General features: G+C 35.0%; 1 protein-coding gene across 9 annotated transcripts in view; it reads right to left on the bottom strand.

The window, feature by feature from the left end:
- Positions 1 to 2,536: 2,536 nt before the first annotated feature.
- The window catches only part of Kdm6a (lysine demethylase 6A), a 176,854-nt gene continuing 160,840 nt past the window's right edge, over positions 2,537 to 18,550 (bottom strand). For 7 of the 9 annotated variants that reach the window (XM_042683583.1, XM_042683586.1, XM_042683585.1 and 4 more), the window contains 3 exons: positions 7,603 to 7,729; positions 4,552 to 4,722; positions 2,537 to 3,430 (listed from right to left, as the gene is read on the bottom strand). In XM_042683583.1, the coding sequence (XP_042539517.1) occupies positions 3,401 to 3,430; positions 4,552 to 4,722; positions 7,603 to 7,729 (328 nt within the window). In that variant the 3' untranslated portion in view covers positions 2,537 to 3,400. Of the gene's footprint in view, positions 3,431 to 4,068; positions 4,112 to 4,534; positions 4,723 to 7,602; positions 7,730 to 18,550 lie in introns of all 9 variants that reach the window. The other 2 variants (XM_042683584.1, XM_042683591.1) reach the window with 2 other exon arrangements.

Raw genomic sequence — 18,550 nt, 5'->3', positions numbered from 1 at the left:
TCAGGTCAAGGCTAGTGTTCTACCACTTGAGCCACAGTGCCACTTCTGGTGTTTTCTGCTTATATGGTGCTGAGGAATCGAACCCAGGGCCTCATGCACGTAAGGCAAGCACTCTACCACGGAGCCACCTTCCCAGCCCCAGTCCTGTGGACTTTTGTCTTCCTAATCTGTGCCTTCCCTGTTCCCACTTCCATGAGATTCAAACTTAAAAGTTGAAATAATCTCTTCCTTGATGGTTGTGCTTTAGAAATATTATTTATTAATATAAAGGACAGCTGAAATTATTAGCTAAAAGAGGCAACTACTACAACTACAAATTGAATGTTCTTTTGTTTAAATCAAAAAGATTTTTCCATATTAACCATAGGGTAAAATCTTATGGCCAGAAACAGCTTTGCAACATCAGAAACATCCAACTTCTCAAGGTCTTAATTTAGCACTTCTTCAACCTCAAGCAAACTACCGGAAGTTTCCAAGTCTTGCTGCCTTCTCAGGGAAAATGCTAAAATATAAGCCCCCAATACCACTAATCCTTCCAGTTACCCCCCCCTTTGCATTTGTTTACATGGCTCTGTCCTGTACTTGTGTATGGGGGAGAAGGCATGGATAACTTATTCATATTCAGGATAAATATACAGAGAAATGAAAATCACCCTAACCTTAAAATATCATACTTAGGCTCCTTCAAATAGCAGACACTTGATTTACATCAAGTTCTTATTATGTGACTTTAAATTTCAGTTTGCCAATTATTAGCATCTTGAACATCTTAATTGTCAATTGACATTATCTTGTAAATGTGATTTCGATTTTAATAAACAGAAGCCAATTTTTTATTGACTTAAATTGGTTAAAGTAATTGCTATATTACTACTACTAAAATTCCTATGGTGCCAATAAGATTATTTCTCACTTTCTGAAGCATCATCTGCTTTCCCATGTATCGTTAGATCAAATTTGTTCTCTGAACAATGTGTATGCTATGATGCGACTTTGTTCCATTAAATCATTTGGATCAGGTGCTTTAATAGAACTTAAAGTAAAAACAAAAACAATTTTGTTTTCTAGAGCCTGAGAAACGCAAATGGTGTTAGAGCAACAAAAAGCAGTTTACAGAGGACAGTACAGACCTTATACTTTGAGTAATGTTGATTTGTTTGACTTTCACTCCCTATCACCTACCCCTTCAAAGTTCCTGAAATGAGTATTACTCTCCACATATAAACCAAATGTGGAGTAAACAAAGTGTGCTAAATACCAGGTAACATATTTATAATGATAATAAATAATAAAACCTCAGAAGATAGTGTAACAAGCCTGGAACAGGTTAAGAAACCATTTGGGTATAGTATTAGCACTCTTATCTCTCTTCTTGAAGGTGTGCTTGCACTTTTTATTAGTAAAACTGCTTGCCATGAAGTTTTTTTTTTAAATGTACAGCTTTTGGATAAAAGATTAAAAACAAACAAACAAACAAGAAAATGCCGTTAAAAAGATTCATGACTAAAAAGCCTGAGTACCATTTACAGAAGTATTCTCATGCCCTAACTAAATACATTTGAAATTATTCCTTCTGAAATTATAAATAAGAGATGATTATATTAACAAAATTATCAACCAAATGAAGAGAACACTTCCATGTTTATAGTCTTCTAATTGTTTTTAGGGAGATAATGTCATTCAAAATTATCTTGATGACTGAAAGTGGCAGATATGGAGTTTGAGTCTTGGTTTTCGACCAAAAAAAGAAAAAAAAGAAAATAGAAAAAGAAAAAGAGAAAATATATATATTTCTTCATTTACAGCATTATACTCATTGGAAATATGTAGAAAACCTTGAGAGCGAGCGCTAATGCTTCAGAAAATGAAGGTAAAAACAATGAGTCATCAATAAAATACTATTAATTAGCAGTGACTTGTGAATGCTAAGTTTCTATATTTTAGTAGAATTTGCAGCCACCTGCCCCAGTTCATATAAGCAGGAAAAGCATGTGATTTCAAAATTGCCTAACATTTAAAAAATGTTTCTTAATTTACTTACATCCTAAAGCAAAGCCCTTAATCCTAGAATCCTTTTTTGTCCATAGAAAATGTTAATAAGTGATGCACAGGATTTGTTAAACCCATATAACATTCCGCTTAAAATCTTAACTCCAATTACTGTTTTTTTTCTATTACTATACTACATTTTGGCAGCAATTGTTTATTGGTCCGTCACTGCAGTAATTGCAATTTAACAACAAACCAGTCTGACATTTTAAGTCTTAAAGATACATACCATATATATTTCTTTAAAAATAATCATACTTTTGTAAGCAATACTTTACAGTAGACACCTCAAAAATCTACCATAGATGTGAAACTTAAAATGAGAAAAATTTTAGTTCTAAATCTTTATACATATATATCCAGATTTCTATATATATTATATATACATACTTAAGTATATATAAAATATATATAATCAGATTTGAAAAATGAACAAAACTGGGCACTGTACATAAATTCTTTTTAAAACTCAAACAATAGAAAACTCTTTAAACATTAAACAATTTTAATAAAAGTTTCTGTACAATGCTAAGCAGTTTTATTTACACATAGAAAATGTAATAGGAGTAGTGTTTAAAATTACAGAACTCCTTAAAATTTCAATGGCAGGTAAATCTGGAAAAAATAACAGCATTCCATTCACAAATATTTTCAAGCAATAAATATGTATTTATAAATAGTGTAAATTTACATCAAGATTAGAAACAAAAATCACAAATCTGAAGTTTATTCCTTAGTCTATGTGCAATCCATTATCTTTGTGACTTGGCTGTTAATTTTTTTTTGATTAATGTTTTATTTAGGAACCCAAAGTGTAACCATTATGGTTTCAAAACAAGACAGAAAAACATAAAAGCAGTAAAAAAAAAAAAGTTTCTTACTTAACTTTTCACATTAAAAAAAAAGTTGACCAAAGAAAGACTTAAAATTGCTATCTACGTTACAAAGAAATGACCAGCTAGGCTAGTATTTTATTCCAAGGAAAATTCTGAAAGGGGAGAAAAGATAGATGAAAACAAATTCATCAGCCCAGAAGTAGAGAAATATAAAAGAGGTGTGTTCAAGTCAGTAGTCTGTATGATGTTGCCAGTTTTGTCAGATATATACAAAACATGGAAATTATTATTTTTTTTTTCTCTGAAGTTCAGCTGATTAGCTTGTGAGAGTCCTGGAGCAGGAGAGAGTAGTACTCTCCCCAATCCAGCTGGTTGACACTCCGCACTTGGAAGGTTGCATAGACACAGTTTTCAGCCAGCAGCCTTACGAGATAGCTACAAAAACTAGTGGTGCAGAACTGGGTTACTTCCTGAATAGCAGAAAAGGTCTCATATTGAATGTCCATGGAACAATATCAAGATGAGGCGGATGGTAACGGAGGAGCCTGTAAGGGAAAATAATGTAGGTTATTTTGTTGTACAAGATTTTGAGTGTTCCTCAACTCATGACTACAAACATACAGTATGTGATGGTAAAGGAAGTAACTCTCAAGAAAGTTCAACAATCTGCTACACAAAAGTACAACACTCTTTACCATCTGCCACCTGTTTACTTTTCCTAGGAGATTAATTCATTGTGCCTGCAAATTTCTGTACTTCTTCAGTACTTAGTTAAAAACTCTTGAAACATAATTTAGTTACCAGTTTTTTTTAAGTCTTTTAAAATAGTTTAACCAGTGAATTACGATTTCACTAATGATTGCCTTCAGGGATCTATCTTGGGTAGGTAATACATTTTATTCACTCTATTCCACTTAATTTTCTTCTTCAATCTTGATGACCAGTTAAGTAAAATATCAGGCAGTAAATTTCAAGAGTCAATTTCTGAGCATACACATGTGAGAAAAAAAAATTGGAGGAAATGAACAATTAATAAATTATGTCTCCATTTCTATTTAAAGTCATTGATCAGCTAGAGGAAAATGCAGCCCCTTAAGCAATTGCTGCTTGAAATGGGAAAGAAACTCAAAATAAAAACGTGTTTAAGTTAAAAATACACTTGAATTTCTACTATATAACATACCAGAAAGTAAAGCTCCACGAAATATTCCAGGATGTTAATACTTCTGGCAAGTACAAAAATTTAAACAAATACAATTAATTCTAAAAAGTAAAAATATATTTAAGAGCACATTTACTGATTTATTTTATGGCCATGATTTATAACTTATGTATACAAACATTCTATCAACTGAGATCAAATGACAAAAGATGTGAAGGTGTTCAAAAATTTTAAATGTAATTCGAATATTTACAATGTAATTAAGAATTACAACATGAATATTTAGGCTGATCTCACTCAGGAACAAATGCAAAAATAGGAACATCATAGGAATGTATTCTTGGAGGTGAAGGACAAAGGAATGAGATGAACACAAGCTCATGTAACATCTGATGAGGTAAAAGAAAATTTACATTTCATTACCTCCTACCTATCAGGTGGCAGAGCTAACACTGTTGTCTCATAACCCAGCTAACTATGTACTCACATGTTGATTTCACTTACTAATGTAAACTGGTCATAGACTTGCATTAGGTCCTCCATTTTGTACTGTTCTAGCACCACAAAATTTTCCAGATTCCCACTAGTTTTCCGTGCACAATCTTGGCAATGCACTATGTAAGTCTTTCGAGAATTACTCTCATTAGTGACAAAAAGCAGATCAAAAACTTCCACCTGTTTGACACACAAAAAAAATCCACATTCAATACAAATTGTTACATTTATTGTACTGCTTTAGTATAATCATAGAATTCCTTATATGAATTATTGGCAGTTATCTCTGGCTAAGAGTAGGTACTTTATTATCTTTTGCCAGTTCTGGGGCTTGAATTCTGGGCCTGTATGCTGTCCCTGAGCTCCTTTTGCTCAAGGCCAGCACTCTGTCACTTCAGCCACAGCGCCACTTCTGACTTTATCTGTAATAATTGGAGATAAAGCCACAGCGCCACTTCTGACTTTATCTGTAATAATTGGAGATAAAGAATCTTGCAGACTTTCCTGCATGGGCTAACTTTGAACTGTGATCCTCAGATCTCAGCCTCCTGAGTAGGCAGGATGACAGGTGTGAGCCACAGGTACCCAGCTGCATAGGTACTTTAACAACAAAAATATGGCTGTGTTGGGGAATCTTTATATTGTACCAAACCCAAAGACATGCTAGTAAGGCATATTTAGAGGAATACTCGAACAGAATGACATATTCGTGACAACTTATTGCAAAGCCTAATACAAATGTATGATAATAAAGGTCCGTTTATTTCTGATTTTAAATCTAACACATTAGCACATAATCAGATAATCACTAGTTCCCTTTTACTTCTCTATGGCAGAGCTCATCCCAGAGTTTTGTAATAAGGATGCTAGCCTTTTATCAGACTATGCTCTTCAAAAAGAAAAAGAGCATTGATTCATTCACTTGTGTGTTACCTGAGCATGTCATTAAGTGCCCACTGTGTAGCCAAACCTCAACACTCATTTGTTGAATGAGAAGTCTGCTTACTGATTATTTTACAGATGAGGAACTGAGAAGTGACAGTATTCACTGATAAGCCTCATGTGAAGGAGTAAAAGTACAAATAAAAAGCATATTCCTGAACATAGTGATTAAAAAAAATATCTCTACCTTACACAGAAAGTTTGAACTTCTAAGATTCGGGTAGGATAAGAAATAACACTGTGGTATATAGGAAGCATTCTCACTTGATGGAAAACATACACTCATTTCTCTAAGGCAAACCTAACCACCTAATGACTGACTTTGGCCAAATTATACAATATTAAAACAGCCAAAGAATTGAATCATTTCAGTTTCTTTGCAAAACAGAAAGCTCTCATGGATTCATTTCTTAAAATCCTAGAGCCTGTAGTATTTCTCATTAGTATCAATGGGCAACAATATGAACTGAGTAATCTGAGCAAGATTTGTCCCTTTCTGTCATTTAATTAGTTGTTTCGCTAATTTTACCTTCTAAATATTTATTTCTTAATTCTCCTCTTAAATGTTCCTATTGTCAGGTTCTAGTGTAGGATGACAGCTTCTGTAAGAGCACTGCAATAGCTTACTTGGTATATGTTTTCTCCAACCAGGTTTTCTCTCTTTAGTACAGATCAAACTTAGGTGTCTGCTCAAAAACTTTTAGTGGCTTTGATGACTTCACAATGAAGTATCATCTCCCCTAAGTCATGTTTATTGCAGCATTGTTTACCATAGCTAAGATATGGAAGCAACCAGATGTCCCTTAGTAGATGAATGGACCAAGAAACTGTGGGATATATACACAATGGAATTCTATGCTTCTGTCAGAAAGAATGACATCAGCCCATTTGTAAGGAAATGGAAAGACTTGGAAAAAATCATATTAAGTAAGCCAGACCCAAAGAAACATAGATCGTATGGTTTCCCATCTTTAATAACTAGTATATGTCTAGGATAGTCCTAACAGATGAGCAAAATAGTTCAATATGACCATAAAATGACCATAAAAGACGATGCCAAGTGAAATGAACTCCAAGATCGAAAACAAGAGGTTTGTTTTTGTTGTTGCTGTTTTAAATGTACTATAATTTCTTTTTTCTCTGGGTTTTTCCCCTTTTGGTTTATCCTCTGTTGTCACTGTGTTTGATTTTTGTGCCCTGGGTATTGCATATGTTTATCTGAATTAGGGAAAGGAAGGGGAACAACAAAATGGTGAGACAAAGGACAAAGGGCAAACCAATACAACAGTGATACTCACAAGACACTATGTTGCAAATGAACTGTGCAATTTGCGGGTGGGGGGGAGGAGGGAAAATGGGAGAAAAATGAGTGAAGGGTAACAAGTTTGAAAGGAAATATACTCACTACCTTATGTATGTAACTGTAACCCCTCTGTACATCACTGGGACAACAAAATTAAATTTAAAAAAAAAGACTCATTCAAGATGCCATAGTGGAGACTATCCACTCTTTTCTAAAGCCATTGCCCTTCACTGCTCCTATGTTCTTTTTTGTTTTTCTGTTTGTCATGGAACTTGAACTCAGGGACTAGGCACTGTCACTGAGCTCTTTTGTTCAAGGTTAGCACTCTCCCACTTTGAGCTACAGCTCCACTTCCAGTTTTCTGGTGGTTAACTGGAGATAAGAGTCTCCTGGACTTTCCTGTCTGAGCAATCAATCTCAGCCTCCTAAGTAGCTATAATCACAAGTGTGAGCCACTAGCGTTTGGCTTCCTACATTGTTCTTATAGCCATGACAGTCTACTGCTGATTCTCACCTATTTTTAACAGCTGAAATCATATTTATCCTTCAAAGGAGAACTAAAATACTAATATTATCATCTATTGATGACTTACCAGATAAATTAATCTGTATTAGATACTATTGGTTAATGAAATATTATACCATCACATTAAATGTTAATACATAATAGGAAAGGAACAAAATTGAATATAATATTGATTACAGTAAAATGTATCACATTAAAAATATAAGTTAAAAAAGAAACAAAAACTAAAGAGAAATCAGAAGTGGAAGGGAAATGGGCTTTACAAAACTGGATGAGAACAATTACTTACCTCACAAATGCTACAGTAATGAGCTGGCTCCTCTTTTGCCCGCCCATGCCATATAATCTCTTTTCCGGCAGCAATGAGAGCTTCCCTCAATGTTTGACATTGCTTCAGAGTTCTCAGAAGACAGTATCTATTGTAGGGGAAAAAAAATTATTGTGACTAGCAAGTGAATATTGAATACCTTTTATCGTAAAAGATAAAGCAATCAGAAATAATGCCAGGAGACTTGGTTCTAATGGCTTCATAATTTTCTAATTAGGAGAATTTTCATTAATTCCTATTAATTCTTAGATTTAAAAAAGGGCAATGCTCAACATGTCTAGGAATGACAATAAAGATCATTTAGTACTGAAAAAAAACTGATACCTGAATATCAAAACATAAAGATACTAACATATTAAAACTGACACTCCTTTAATATGAGTTGCTAATGTTGGCTCTTATTTGGGCAAGTTACTTAATCCCTGTGGGAATCAATACCCTCATCCTTGAGATAAGGAGCCTGAATTCCAGATGTGAACTGCTTTAATTTTTGCAAGGTAGAAAAGCACATTATTTCTCTCCACACTACCTAGACTCTCATGAACCATCATCTATGTAGTCACTTTTGAAACTCTTAAAGATAAATTATGGCAAATAATTTATAATTCAGTTACTATGGGATACAAAACTGTAGTGGTAAATATGTATGTGTGTGTATATATATATATATATATATATATATATATATATATCTTATTTCTTCATTTTTACTTGAAAATAATATAGTGGAATGAACTTTTCTTATAATTTATTTTTTTTCTAAACACGATGCTAACAACATAATAAACATGTACTAGTTTCTAATAGTTTATTGTTACTTGGAATTGCCTGCTACATTCGTACTTTCCTGTGAATCTTAGTGCTCAGATTTTCCATCTGAACGAACAGGGGAAGTTCCTCTAGATGATGTCTAAAACACTTTTCAGCTCTACAATCTGGAGACAATGACCATCCCTTAAAAGAAGGAAATGGGTTTAGCAAATGAGTAATAACTGAAAAGTTCTTGACTGTTTTATTCATCTAAACTGACTCATCTATTTACTGCCTAGGACAATGCCTGGCATATAGTAGGTGTTCACTAAATAAACACGACTGCTAAACAATTACAGTATAATAGCATATTTGTCTTAATTTATATAAATTGTCTTAATTGACATTTTCTTGTTATTGTATAAGTTACTAGGTTAAAGTACTGTTTGGTATTTACAGCACTCACAGGTATCATAATTAACCCCGAGGAGGGGGTCAACTAAAAATATTTAACTGTCAACATATATCAATATCAACTTTATAGCTGTACAACAGTTCATAGGAATTTACTTTCATGTGTATTTAAATTTAAAAATAATGCTTCAGACTGTGGTTATATACCAAAGCAAGAATAGTCACCTGAGTATGTGTGTGCACGTGTACGTATAATGTGTTTAAGATGCTAGGGGAGGTAACAAGTAAAAACTTACTGCATGGTACACCGAGAATTTAATTCAGACCATGCCTCCAACACTTGAGGCACCTATCTTCCTCTTAAGTTGAAAATAGTGCCCTAAACTGTAGATACTTTCAGAAGACTTGAAAATTCAATTGTGCTCCCAATTAGGGCAAAGATAATGAAAGTGTTTTTTTTTTTTTTTTTTTTTTTTTTGGGGGGGGGGGTGGGAAGGGAGCAGTCCTGGGGCTTGAACTCAAGGTCTGGGCTGGGCACTGTTCCTGAGCTGCTTTTTTTGCTCAAGGCTAGCACTCTACCATTTGAGCCATGGAGCCACGTGTGGCTTTTTCTGTTTATGTGGTACTGAGGAATTGAACCCAGGGCTTCATGCATGCTAGGCAAGCACTCTACCACTAAGCCATATTCACAAGGGTCCTTAACCACTCTGTGCAGAAGAGTGGGCTCAGAAAAGCTAAACACAGGAACCACTGGAGTGGTTGTGCTAGGGGTTTTTAAGAACAAAATAAATCTCAAACTTCTCTTCACCATTTCACACTGTACTCTCACTTTGGGGGGGCGGGGGGGGGGGGAGAGGAGTGCTGGTCCTGGGGCTTGAACTCAGGGCCTGGGTAAAGCCCCTGTTTGTGTTCAAGGCTAGTGCTCTACCACATGAGCCACAGTGCCACTTCTGGCTTCTTCTGAGTAGCTTATCGGAGGTTACAGCCTCATAGGCTTTCCTGCCCAGGCTGGCTTAGAATTGTGATCCTCATACCTCAGCCTCCTGGGCAGCTAGGATTACAGGTTCTTTCACTCTTTTGGTATCCCCTTTTCCCTTCCCCCCACATTTAGTCATCCTTTCTCTCTTTCTTATGAAGATAAGATTCATGGGCTTAGTCAACAGTCCCCTTCCCTTCTCCCAGCCACCCCCCCCCAAAAAAAACAACAACAACAACAAAACACTCAGAGCTTTGGTTCAACAGAGTATTAGTCCACTTACTCAACAGATGAACCTTTATCGCCTATGCTACTACTTTGCAGTTATGGCTAGTTTAGAAGAAAAAGGCAACACACTAGCTTTTGTGCCAATAATTAAAGGATGACGTTAAGGCTGAACTATAGTCATAAATAGTATACTTCTAGAATCTCAGCTACCAAATTTTGATTTTATGTGAAACTGGAATCATAGAAAACCTGGGTTCTCTGACAATGAATGAAAAAACGGTGCTTTCTTCTTGCCTGTATCTTTTTCTTTAACATTGATTCTTGTTGTTCAACAGATGAAACAGGATAATTTAGAGAGACAGAGGCTTTATGGAGTCTGCAGCAATGAGAATGCCTAAAAAAGGATGTGATTCAAGGAAGGATGGGTAAAAATAACAAGAAATTAAAGATATTAGAGATGTAGAAAAAGAATTCAAGAAAAGGTACTGAAATAATAATGAAGACTTGACTTGAATATCAGAGCTAATCCAAATTAACCCACACTGATTTTATGTAAAGACAAATTTTGAACATATATAAAGAGCTAAAAAGTCAAATAGAATTGAGGTTATTTACTCTTAACTTTAGTTTTGCTGAATTTTAATACGTTTATCTTACATCAATTAATTTTATTTTCTAAAAACAAAAAAAAATAGCAAAAGGTATAAAAATGTAGAAAACAGAAAACGTTATTCTGCATAAATATATCGTAGGAACAGGGTCAGAAACCGCTTTTACGCCTAGACACTGGTTTTTTGCTTTGGATGAAAAGCCACACAGAAGGGCAGGGGGTAAAGGTTGGAAAAACCTACAAAGAAGAGACAGAATGAGACCACAGCACATTTGAGGTTCCATAGTAGAATCTAATCCAACTGAAAACTTACCTGCAAAGACTAAACTCAAAGAGAGGCAGAATTTTAGTGAAGAAGTTCACAGAGGGTAGGATAAAAATGTACAATATATTCATAAGTCAACACAGTACGCAAAAGATAACTAGAGCTAAGATGTCATAGATACCAAAAGGCAGGAGAGATCTTCAGATGAGGGGAGGTAGAAATCCTGGAAGCTTTTATAGAGAAGTTGACATTTCCGAATTTAAATATATCAATCTGACTAAGTCAGAAAGGAGAGATAGGGAAAAGATATCTTGTATCAGAAAGGAATGTTGTAAGAAGGCAATATGGGTATAAACTATTTTTCCTATAATGTTTTAATCTTGGAATAAGGTTTGTAGGACAGAATTCTAGGAATAAAGCCATTAATACTATATTATATCAAAGACAATATTGGGGTTGACAGTGAAATTCTTGAGGCAACTTCAGTACATTCCCACATAAATGAAACATAGGTTAACTTGATACAGCACCTTAAAATTCTTTGTGATAACAGTCACCATGAAGTTGATGACAAAAGAGTTAAAAAGACTCTTACTAAAAGAACTGTGAAGGAAAAAGCAAGCCAACACATCAGCCCTGAGACCTCACAACTCTTTTGCGACCTGTCACTCGATGGCTATGTTCTTCTACAAACACAGCAAGTATCTATCAGTAAGACATTTAACCACTCATTTAAATCAACCACATGGCTAAAAATCAAGGTCTCAGTCAATGATAAAATGAGTATCTTAAGAACTTTAAACTTCTGGATGGAAAAATAAGCATAAAAGTTGATTGTAGAATTTATGTAAGGTCAATGTTATATTAAAAAATATGCGTTAAATTCCAAAGGAATATTAAAAGACTAGAAGGACTATAGCACTTAGACATCCATGTTAACTATGGAAAGGGTTTTGTACATGGTATATACACACTATTGGGAGAAATTTTGTCCAGTTATTAGGACAACTGGCTGACCAACCAAATAGTTATAAAACATCTCAATGTATCCATTAAAAAATGGGGGGGGGGGGGGGGGAGTCAAAGGGAAATTTAATATAACTTTTATGTTTATTTTATATTTTAAAACTGTATTTGTGATAATGTATATATTATATAAATGAAGTAATGACCTATAATATTAAAAAATTTAAAAATCTTAGTTCTAAAAGAGAATTAACTTAGCTCAGGGTTTCTCCAACTTGCTTGGTGTTAGGATTCACCTGGACAATAACAAAGAGATTCCCAGAGTCCTTCCTATATAGCTTTGACTATATTTATTAGGGATGGAGACTAGAAACATAGTTTAATAGAGGATTGGGTGATTCTTATGATCAAGTAAGAAGACTCACTGCCCTCATATTTCACAAGTGATGAAACTACTTATGAACATATTAAGACACAAGTACATTCAAACTCCACAAATCACGTTTAATGATTAGTCTTAAGCACATGCTTCTTATTCTCTGCGTCTCAGTTTAACTACATAGATACTTATGGTGCTGTTATAAAGATTACATGTTATATAAGATATATACATTAGTGCATGGTACTATTCAGAAAAAATATATTATTCGAACTTGACAGGCCAAATTCTTAAAACATATTAAACTACATGACTGAACTTTTAGGGTGAGGAGGAAAAAAAAAACTCAGAAATTTTCATACTGAAGCAGAAATTAAATTAATTTTTATTTGAAAAAATTAATAAGTGGTTAAATATAATAAATAATATAAACCTTTATAATTTATACAAATTAATAAAAATTAGCTGGTTGCTCATGCCTGTAATCCTACCTACTCAGGAGGCTCTGAGATCTGAGGATCATGGTTTGAAGTCAGCCCAGGCAGGAAAGGCCACGAGACTCTCTTATCTGCAATTAATTGCCTAAAAAAAATGAAAGTGGTGGGGCTAGGAAGGTGGCTTAGTGGTAGAGTGCTTGCCTTGTATGTATGAGGCCCTGGGTTCAATTTCTCAGCACCCCATAAGCAGAAAAAGCTGCAAGTGGTGCTGTGGCTCAAGGGGCAGAGCGCTAGCCTTGAGCTGAAGAGCTGAGGGACAGTGCCCAGGCCCAGAGTTCAAGAGCCACGACCGACAAAAAAATCAAAAAGCTATGAACATATGACCATATAACCTGATGTTAAGAGAAATGAGCCCCAAGATAGGGACACAAGAGAATCAGAGGGTAAAAACAACACGTTTCACAAAGACTTAGAGCAAGGCTCCTTACCCTTAAATTTTCAACCCCTATTTTTTTCAACTGCCTATTTAGTAAGTATTAGTTTATTTAGGATCCACGGATGGACATGTCTATGATACAGTTTATACTGGAGTAGGCAAGAGATTACCAAACAGTATCATCAATAGTTCTGTCAAAAATATTTAAACCAAGTAAAATTATGAGACGACAAATTCAGAATGTAAAATGGCATATAACAAAAATACTACTAAAGTCTCTATTTCACAGATTTGGTAAATAGTTATGTGCTTATGTAGAATATCCTTATTCTTACAAGATTCAGAATAAAGTATTTTGAGTGACATGTCATGATGCCTGCAAATTACTTTTTTATGTGGTTGAGCCAAGAGAGTTTGTGCAAATTAACGTGTATGCAGGAACTGCTAGCTAAGTAAATGCGGCAAGAACTTAATCTGGCAAACCCAGATGAAGTTTGAGAAAAACTAAGTTGGGAGGACAGCAATGATATATACAAATTTTATATAATTTAAAGGAGAATATCTTCACATGAAAAAGTCTGTCATAGTGGAAGGAATTAAAGACATCAATAACCCTAAATTTTAAGACTTTCTTAGGTCACTTCTTTATGTACTGCTCTATTTTTAAAATGGCGAACAGAGCAGGGTCCAATGGCTCACACTTGCAATCCTAGTTACTCAGAAGCTGAGATCAGAGGTTGGCAGTTCGAAGCCAACTATGACAGGCAAGTCCATGTGACTCTTATCTCCAATTAGCCATGGGGGGGGGGGGGGGGGAGAAGGAAGGCTGTAAGTGGAGCTGTGGCTCAGGGACAGGGCCTAGGCCCCAAGTTCAAGTCCCAAGACTGGCATGCAAAAACAAAAAATGTAAACAATTCTGAAAACTCAATGGCTAGCACCTGAGCATGGATTACTTGTCAGCTTGGCAGAAGTTATAAATATTTATCTCAGATTCCTTGTCTAAGCCAATGAAACAATACATCTTGGGTTGCCTGACAGAAATTTTGACTTGTAGTTTTGTGTTTAAAACCAACCAAGCTCACTTCCAACAACTAATTCATTTTCTATTTATCTTTTTTACCTTCTACTTCTACTTAACAAGTACAAATATGCTACTGCATGGCCAAAGCCATAGTCTAGCAATAAGATTTCTCTTTCATGCTGAAACAAGGACACAGGATGAACCATTGCAACAAGGACACCCACAGTACAGTATACTGGAAAGGAACTCTACAACTTTGGGTGTGGGGAAGCAGGGGGGGGGGGGGTGTCCTGGGGGGAAGGAGGGAAAAGGGACAGTGGGACAACAAGGAAGGGAAGAGATAACAATGATTGACAAGTAATGTACTCTTTGCCTTACTCATGTAACTATAACCTCTCTGTACAACATCTTAACAATAAAATTAAATTAAAAAAAAAAGATTTCTCTTTCATCTCCACCAATCTGTGAAGTGCAGTTTATTTTCCCATCTAACCTTTGTCTCTCCTTGTTTAAACTGTAGTAATTATCTCCTAATTCATTCCTGTAAATCTTCTGTCTTCCCTTTAATACTTTATCTTGAGGCCAAGAGATTTAACATGCAAATTTGATTATTAAAGAAATTAAAAATTCAAAAGAATTTTCATTAGCATATGTTATCAATGTAAGGTCTATTTGCACTTTTTATTAACAAAAGTTTAAGTCTACACTCTTCAACTAAGATGAAAGCCTATGCCTAAAAGTTTGGTCTAAATCTGGCATCAGTGGCTCCCACCTGTAATCCTAGCTACTCTAAATGCTGAGATTTAAGGATTGAGGTTCAAAGACAGCCTGGGAAGGAAAGTTCTGACTTTTATCACCACTAAATTAGCAAAAAGCTAGAAGTCGAACGGTGGCACAGGTAAGTGAACTAAAAAAGAAATTATTGACTGAGCTCCCACTAAAATTTTCTTCAATTAAAGTCAAGGTAATCACCACATTATGAGATCTAAGAAAGTAATCAAGATAATAAACACGTTTGACTCATGTCAACTGAGAAAGTATTTTGGAAGTAGAGAATGAGATAAAGATATTTTAACAAAATAGGTAGGTTGTAAAAATTGGAAGAGATGTTCTAAATGACAAGATAAAGGACTTTATGGAATTGCAGGGCCCTTAAAGACCCAAGTTGAAAATGCAAAGAAAAGAAGACAATCAAGAGTAATGTTGAGTTGTTTAAAGCAGTATAGGTAATTCAATGATAAGGAATTGGTAAGACACCACAACAGATATCATCATTCCCATTATTAAATTGCCTTGCACAAATACAGGTTAGAAATATAACCCCACAAATTTCTCATAAAATTGTCATTTGGTGCTGAATCTTGGCCTGGAGATATTTACAGTATGCATTTGGCTTATTAGAATGACTCAATATGTTTTACTGTAAAAACAGTAATGTGTTGATTACTGAATACTGTAATATACCAATATATTGGTAAGAAGGTAAAATATATTATAAAGGTACTACCCTCCTATATCCAAAATTTTCTGAGTTCCCAGATACATCTGGCTTAAAGAGTTTAGATGAGACACTATGGGGAATACTGTACTTCTTTAGTGAGATAAGGCTTTTCCTAGATTCTCCCCTTTTTCAGCGCCTTCCTCTGTGCTACCCTACTGTTTCTTATCAAAAGCTCCATCATTAAAGATCAAATGTTTGAATGGTTCCAATGTTGATCCATCTATTTTAAGTAGTTTGAGAAGTGATCAAATCCTTTTCAACTAGAATACCTGTGTACTAACTCAGTCTATTAAAAATTACTGAATGGCCAAAATAGTCACAAAGAACTGAATGAAGGGAAGTGAAGACACATGGTAAATTTTGCTCTTATTCTTTTGGATAGGGCAGGTTTACTATCTGTGAAATAAAAAAAAAAAATCAGCAAAAAAAAACCCCTGCATTGTAGATTCACAGTAAAGAGCTAAGAGAAAGAATTTAGGGAATTACGAATATGAATATATATATATATATATATATGCATATATATATATATATATATATGTCTCCATTCAACTTTCCATTTTTTTCTAATGTGAAATTTTCTTTAAAATATCCTATACGCTCTGAAAATCTGTACCCAAAAATCAATAGGTCCCCTTCTCTCTTTATCCTTCCAACTACCCTTCTACTGTCTGCCTCTATGACTTAAGACAACTCCAGGGATCTTGTAGAAATGAAAACACTTAACAGTTATCGTTTTCTGTGTCTTATTTTACATAGCATGACTTGAATGTTTATGTTATATAAGCAGAATTTCATCACAAATGTTTCTGTGCTCCATTTTAAATGTTTTGAGCATATTCCTCCAGTAAATGTACAAGTATTCAAAGGATAAGACTAAAAAGATAAATAAAAACAGCCTATAATTCATATGTTCAGTGTTTACAGAATTAATGTTTTATTAAAAGTTAATTCAAAGGAGAAAAAAGGGTGAGGTGCAAAAGTTGCAGTTTAGGGATATAAAAGATGGCTTAATAGAGCACCGGAAAAATAACTCAAGGCTGGGTGCCAGTGCCCACTTCTGCAATCCTAGCTACTCAGGAGGCTGAGACCTGGAGACCTGGATAAGACCTGCCAGCTTGGGCAGAAGAGTGTTCAAGATTCCATCTGCAATTAACTGATGTGAATGGGGGGTCAAGAGGAGCATGAGGTGAGGAGGGTTGGAGGGATTTAAATAAAAAAAGCCAAAACAAAACTGGAGGTGTGATGTAAGAGGTAGAGAACCAGCTGTGAGAAATGTGGAGCCTAGACTTCAAGCTCTGATTGATGCACCAAAGAAAAAAAATAGTAATTCAAGCGCGCATGGAAAGGCAGTACTTGGCTGAAAGGTAAATGTTAGGCTTATAAATATAGATTTAAAATAAGCTTACATTTGTGTTTTGACTACTTAGTTTTCATTGGTGACCCCAATAAAAGTCGTGCTGGAGCCAGATACGGTGGTATACACTTGTATGCCCAGCTACTTTGAGAGATAGGTGCAGAGGATCATGAATTTGAGCCAAGTCCAGACAAAGACTAGGAGAATTTTGTCAAAAACAAAATCAGAAGGGTTGGGCGTCTGTAGCTCTAAGTAGGAGAGGGCTTGCTTAGCCAGTATAGGGTCCATGGTTAATCTAGAATGTTGGGTAGGGTATACTGAAGATGGAAGGCCAAATTGCTTCAGACAGTGGAGTGAACAGCAGATGAAGAAAATGACTCAGAGGGAAAGAGTGTCAAGGAACAACTTGTTTTGTCACATCTCTTAAGTCAGAAAAACAAATAATAATACTTTTTTGGCAAGGTAGTAGATTTGAGGAACAAAGCTATGATGTAGATACAACAATTATATAGTAAAAAATGTGCCTGTAGAAAAAAAGATTCCTCTATTTCTGTAATATTACTTTCTACATGCTTTCCCATGAACCTTTATCCTTACCTAGTTCATCTATTTCCTTTTCATAAGTAGAAATACTCTCCCAGTTCTGTCCCCAAGTTTTCCCTTCTCCTTTCAAGACAATTATAATCTGCTTGGTTGAAGATTCCCTACTCAATAAGCTTCTAAACAGATCTATTTTTCTAGCTACTCAAATCTGTCACCAAATGAAGTTATATACTGCAGGTACATCCAAGTGTTTCCACATATGACAGGCAGAGACTTAAATTCTAGTTACAATAACTGGGTAATGAGATGTACTTGGGATGCTGAGAGGAATAACTCAGATGTAATCCAGAGAGTATTTTGCTCAATGCTTGGATAAGTATCAAGTTCAACTTACTATAGTTAGCTTTATTTCTAAACCATCTAGAATCCAGAATTGAAAACCAAAGGACCTGATTCATTCCTTTCCCCTATCAACCAGAAGTTTATTTTACATACTTAATAGCTAGAAATATCTTTATGAAACCCAAATTAGATCATTTTAGTTTTTAAATTAGACACTAAGAGCATTCCTGCAGAACAGTCTTAAGTTGGATACATAAAGCATGATTTGCTCTCGGCCAATTTATGACTACATCATATTCTACTATTCATCACATACATTGTCCTCAAACCAAAATATATACACTGTGGTCAATAAGCATATAGCAGAACTTACCATTCAAAGTTACAGTATGTAGGGAAAGGAGGTCAGGAAAGAGAGCAAGGGAGGTAGGTGGTGGAGAGAGAATGAAAGTGGGAAAAGAGAAGATGACCCCAAACAACTCATTTACTGTTTCTGCTCCCCTTGCCTCTACATTTTTACCTTTCACACAAAGCTTCTTTCTCCCCAGAATGTAGAGCTTAAAATGACTGCTTACATTTTGTGAGGGAGAAGACTCCAGTGGATTCGTCTTGTTTTTCTTTCACCAACTAGACCTACACCAGATATTATATCTCAGTACCTATTACAGAGACTTTTATCAGCTA

This window comes from Dipodomys spectabilis, unplaced genomic scaffold (genome assembly GCF_019054845.1).
Source record: "Dipodomys spectabilis isolate Male_0828 unplaced genomic scaffold, ASM1905484v1 ptg000082l, whole genome shotgun sequence".
NCBI classification, from domain to species: domain Eukaryota; kingdom Metazoa; phylum Chordata; class Mammalia; order Rodentia; family Heteromyidae; genus Dipodomys; species Dipodomys spectabilis.
This window is presented reverse-complemented; position numbering and strand designations above follow the sequence as displayed.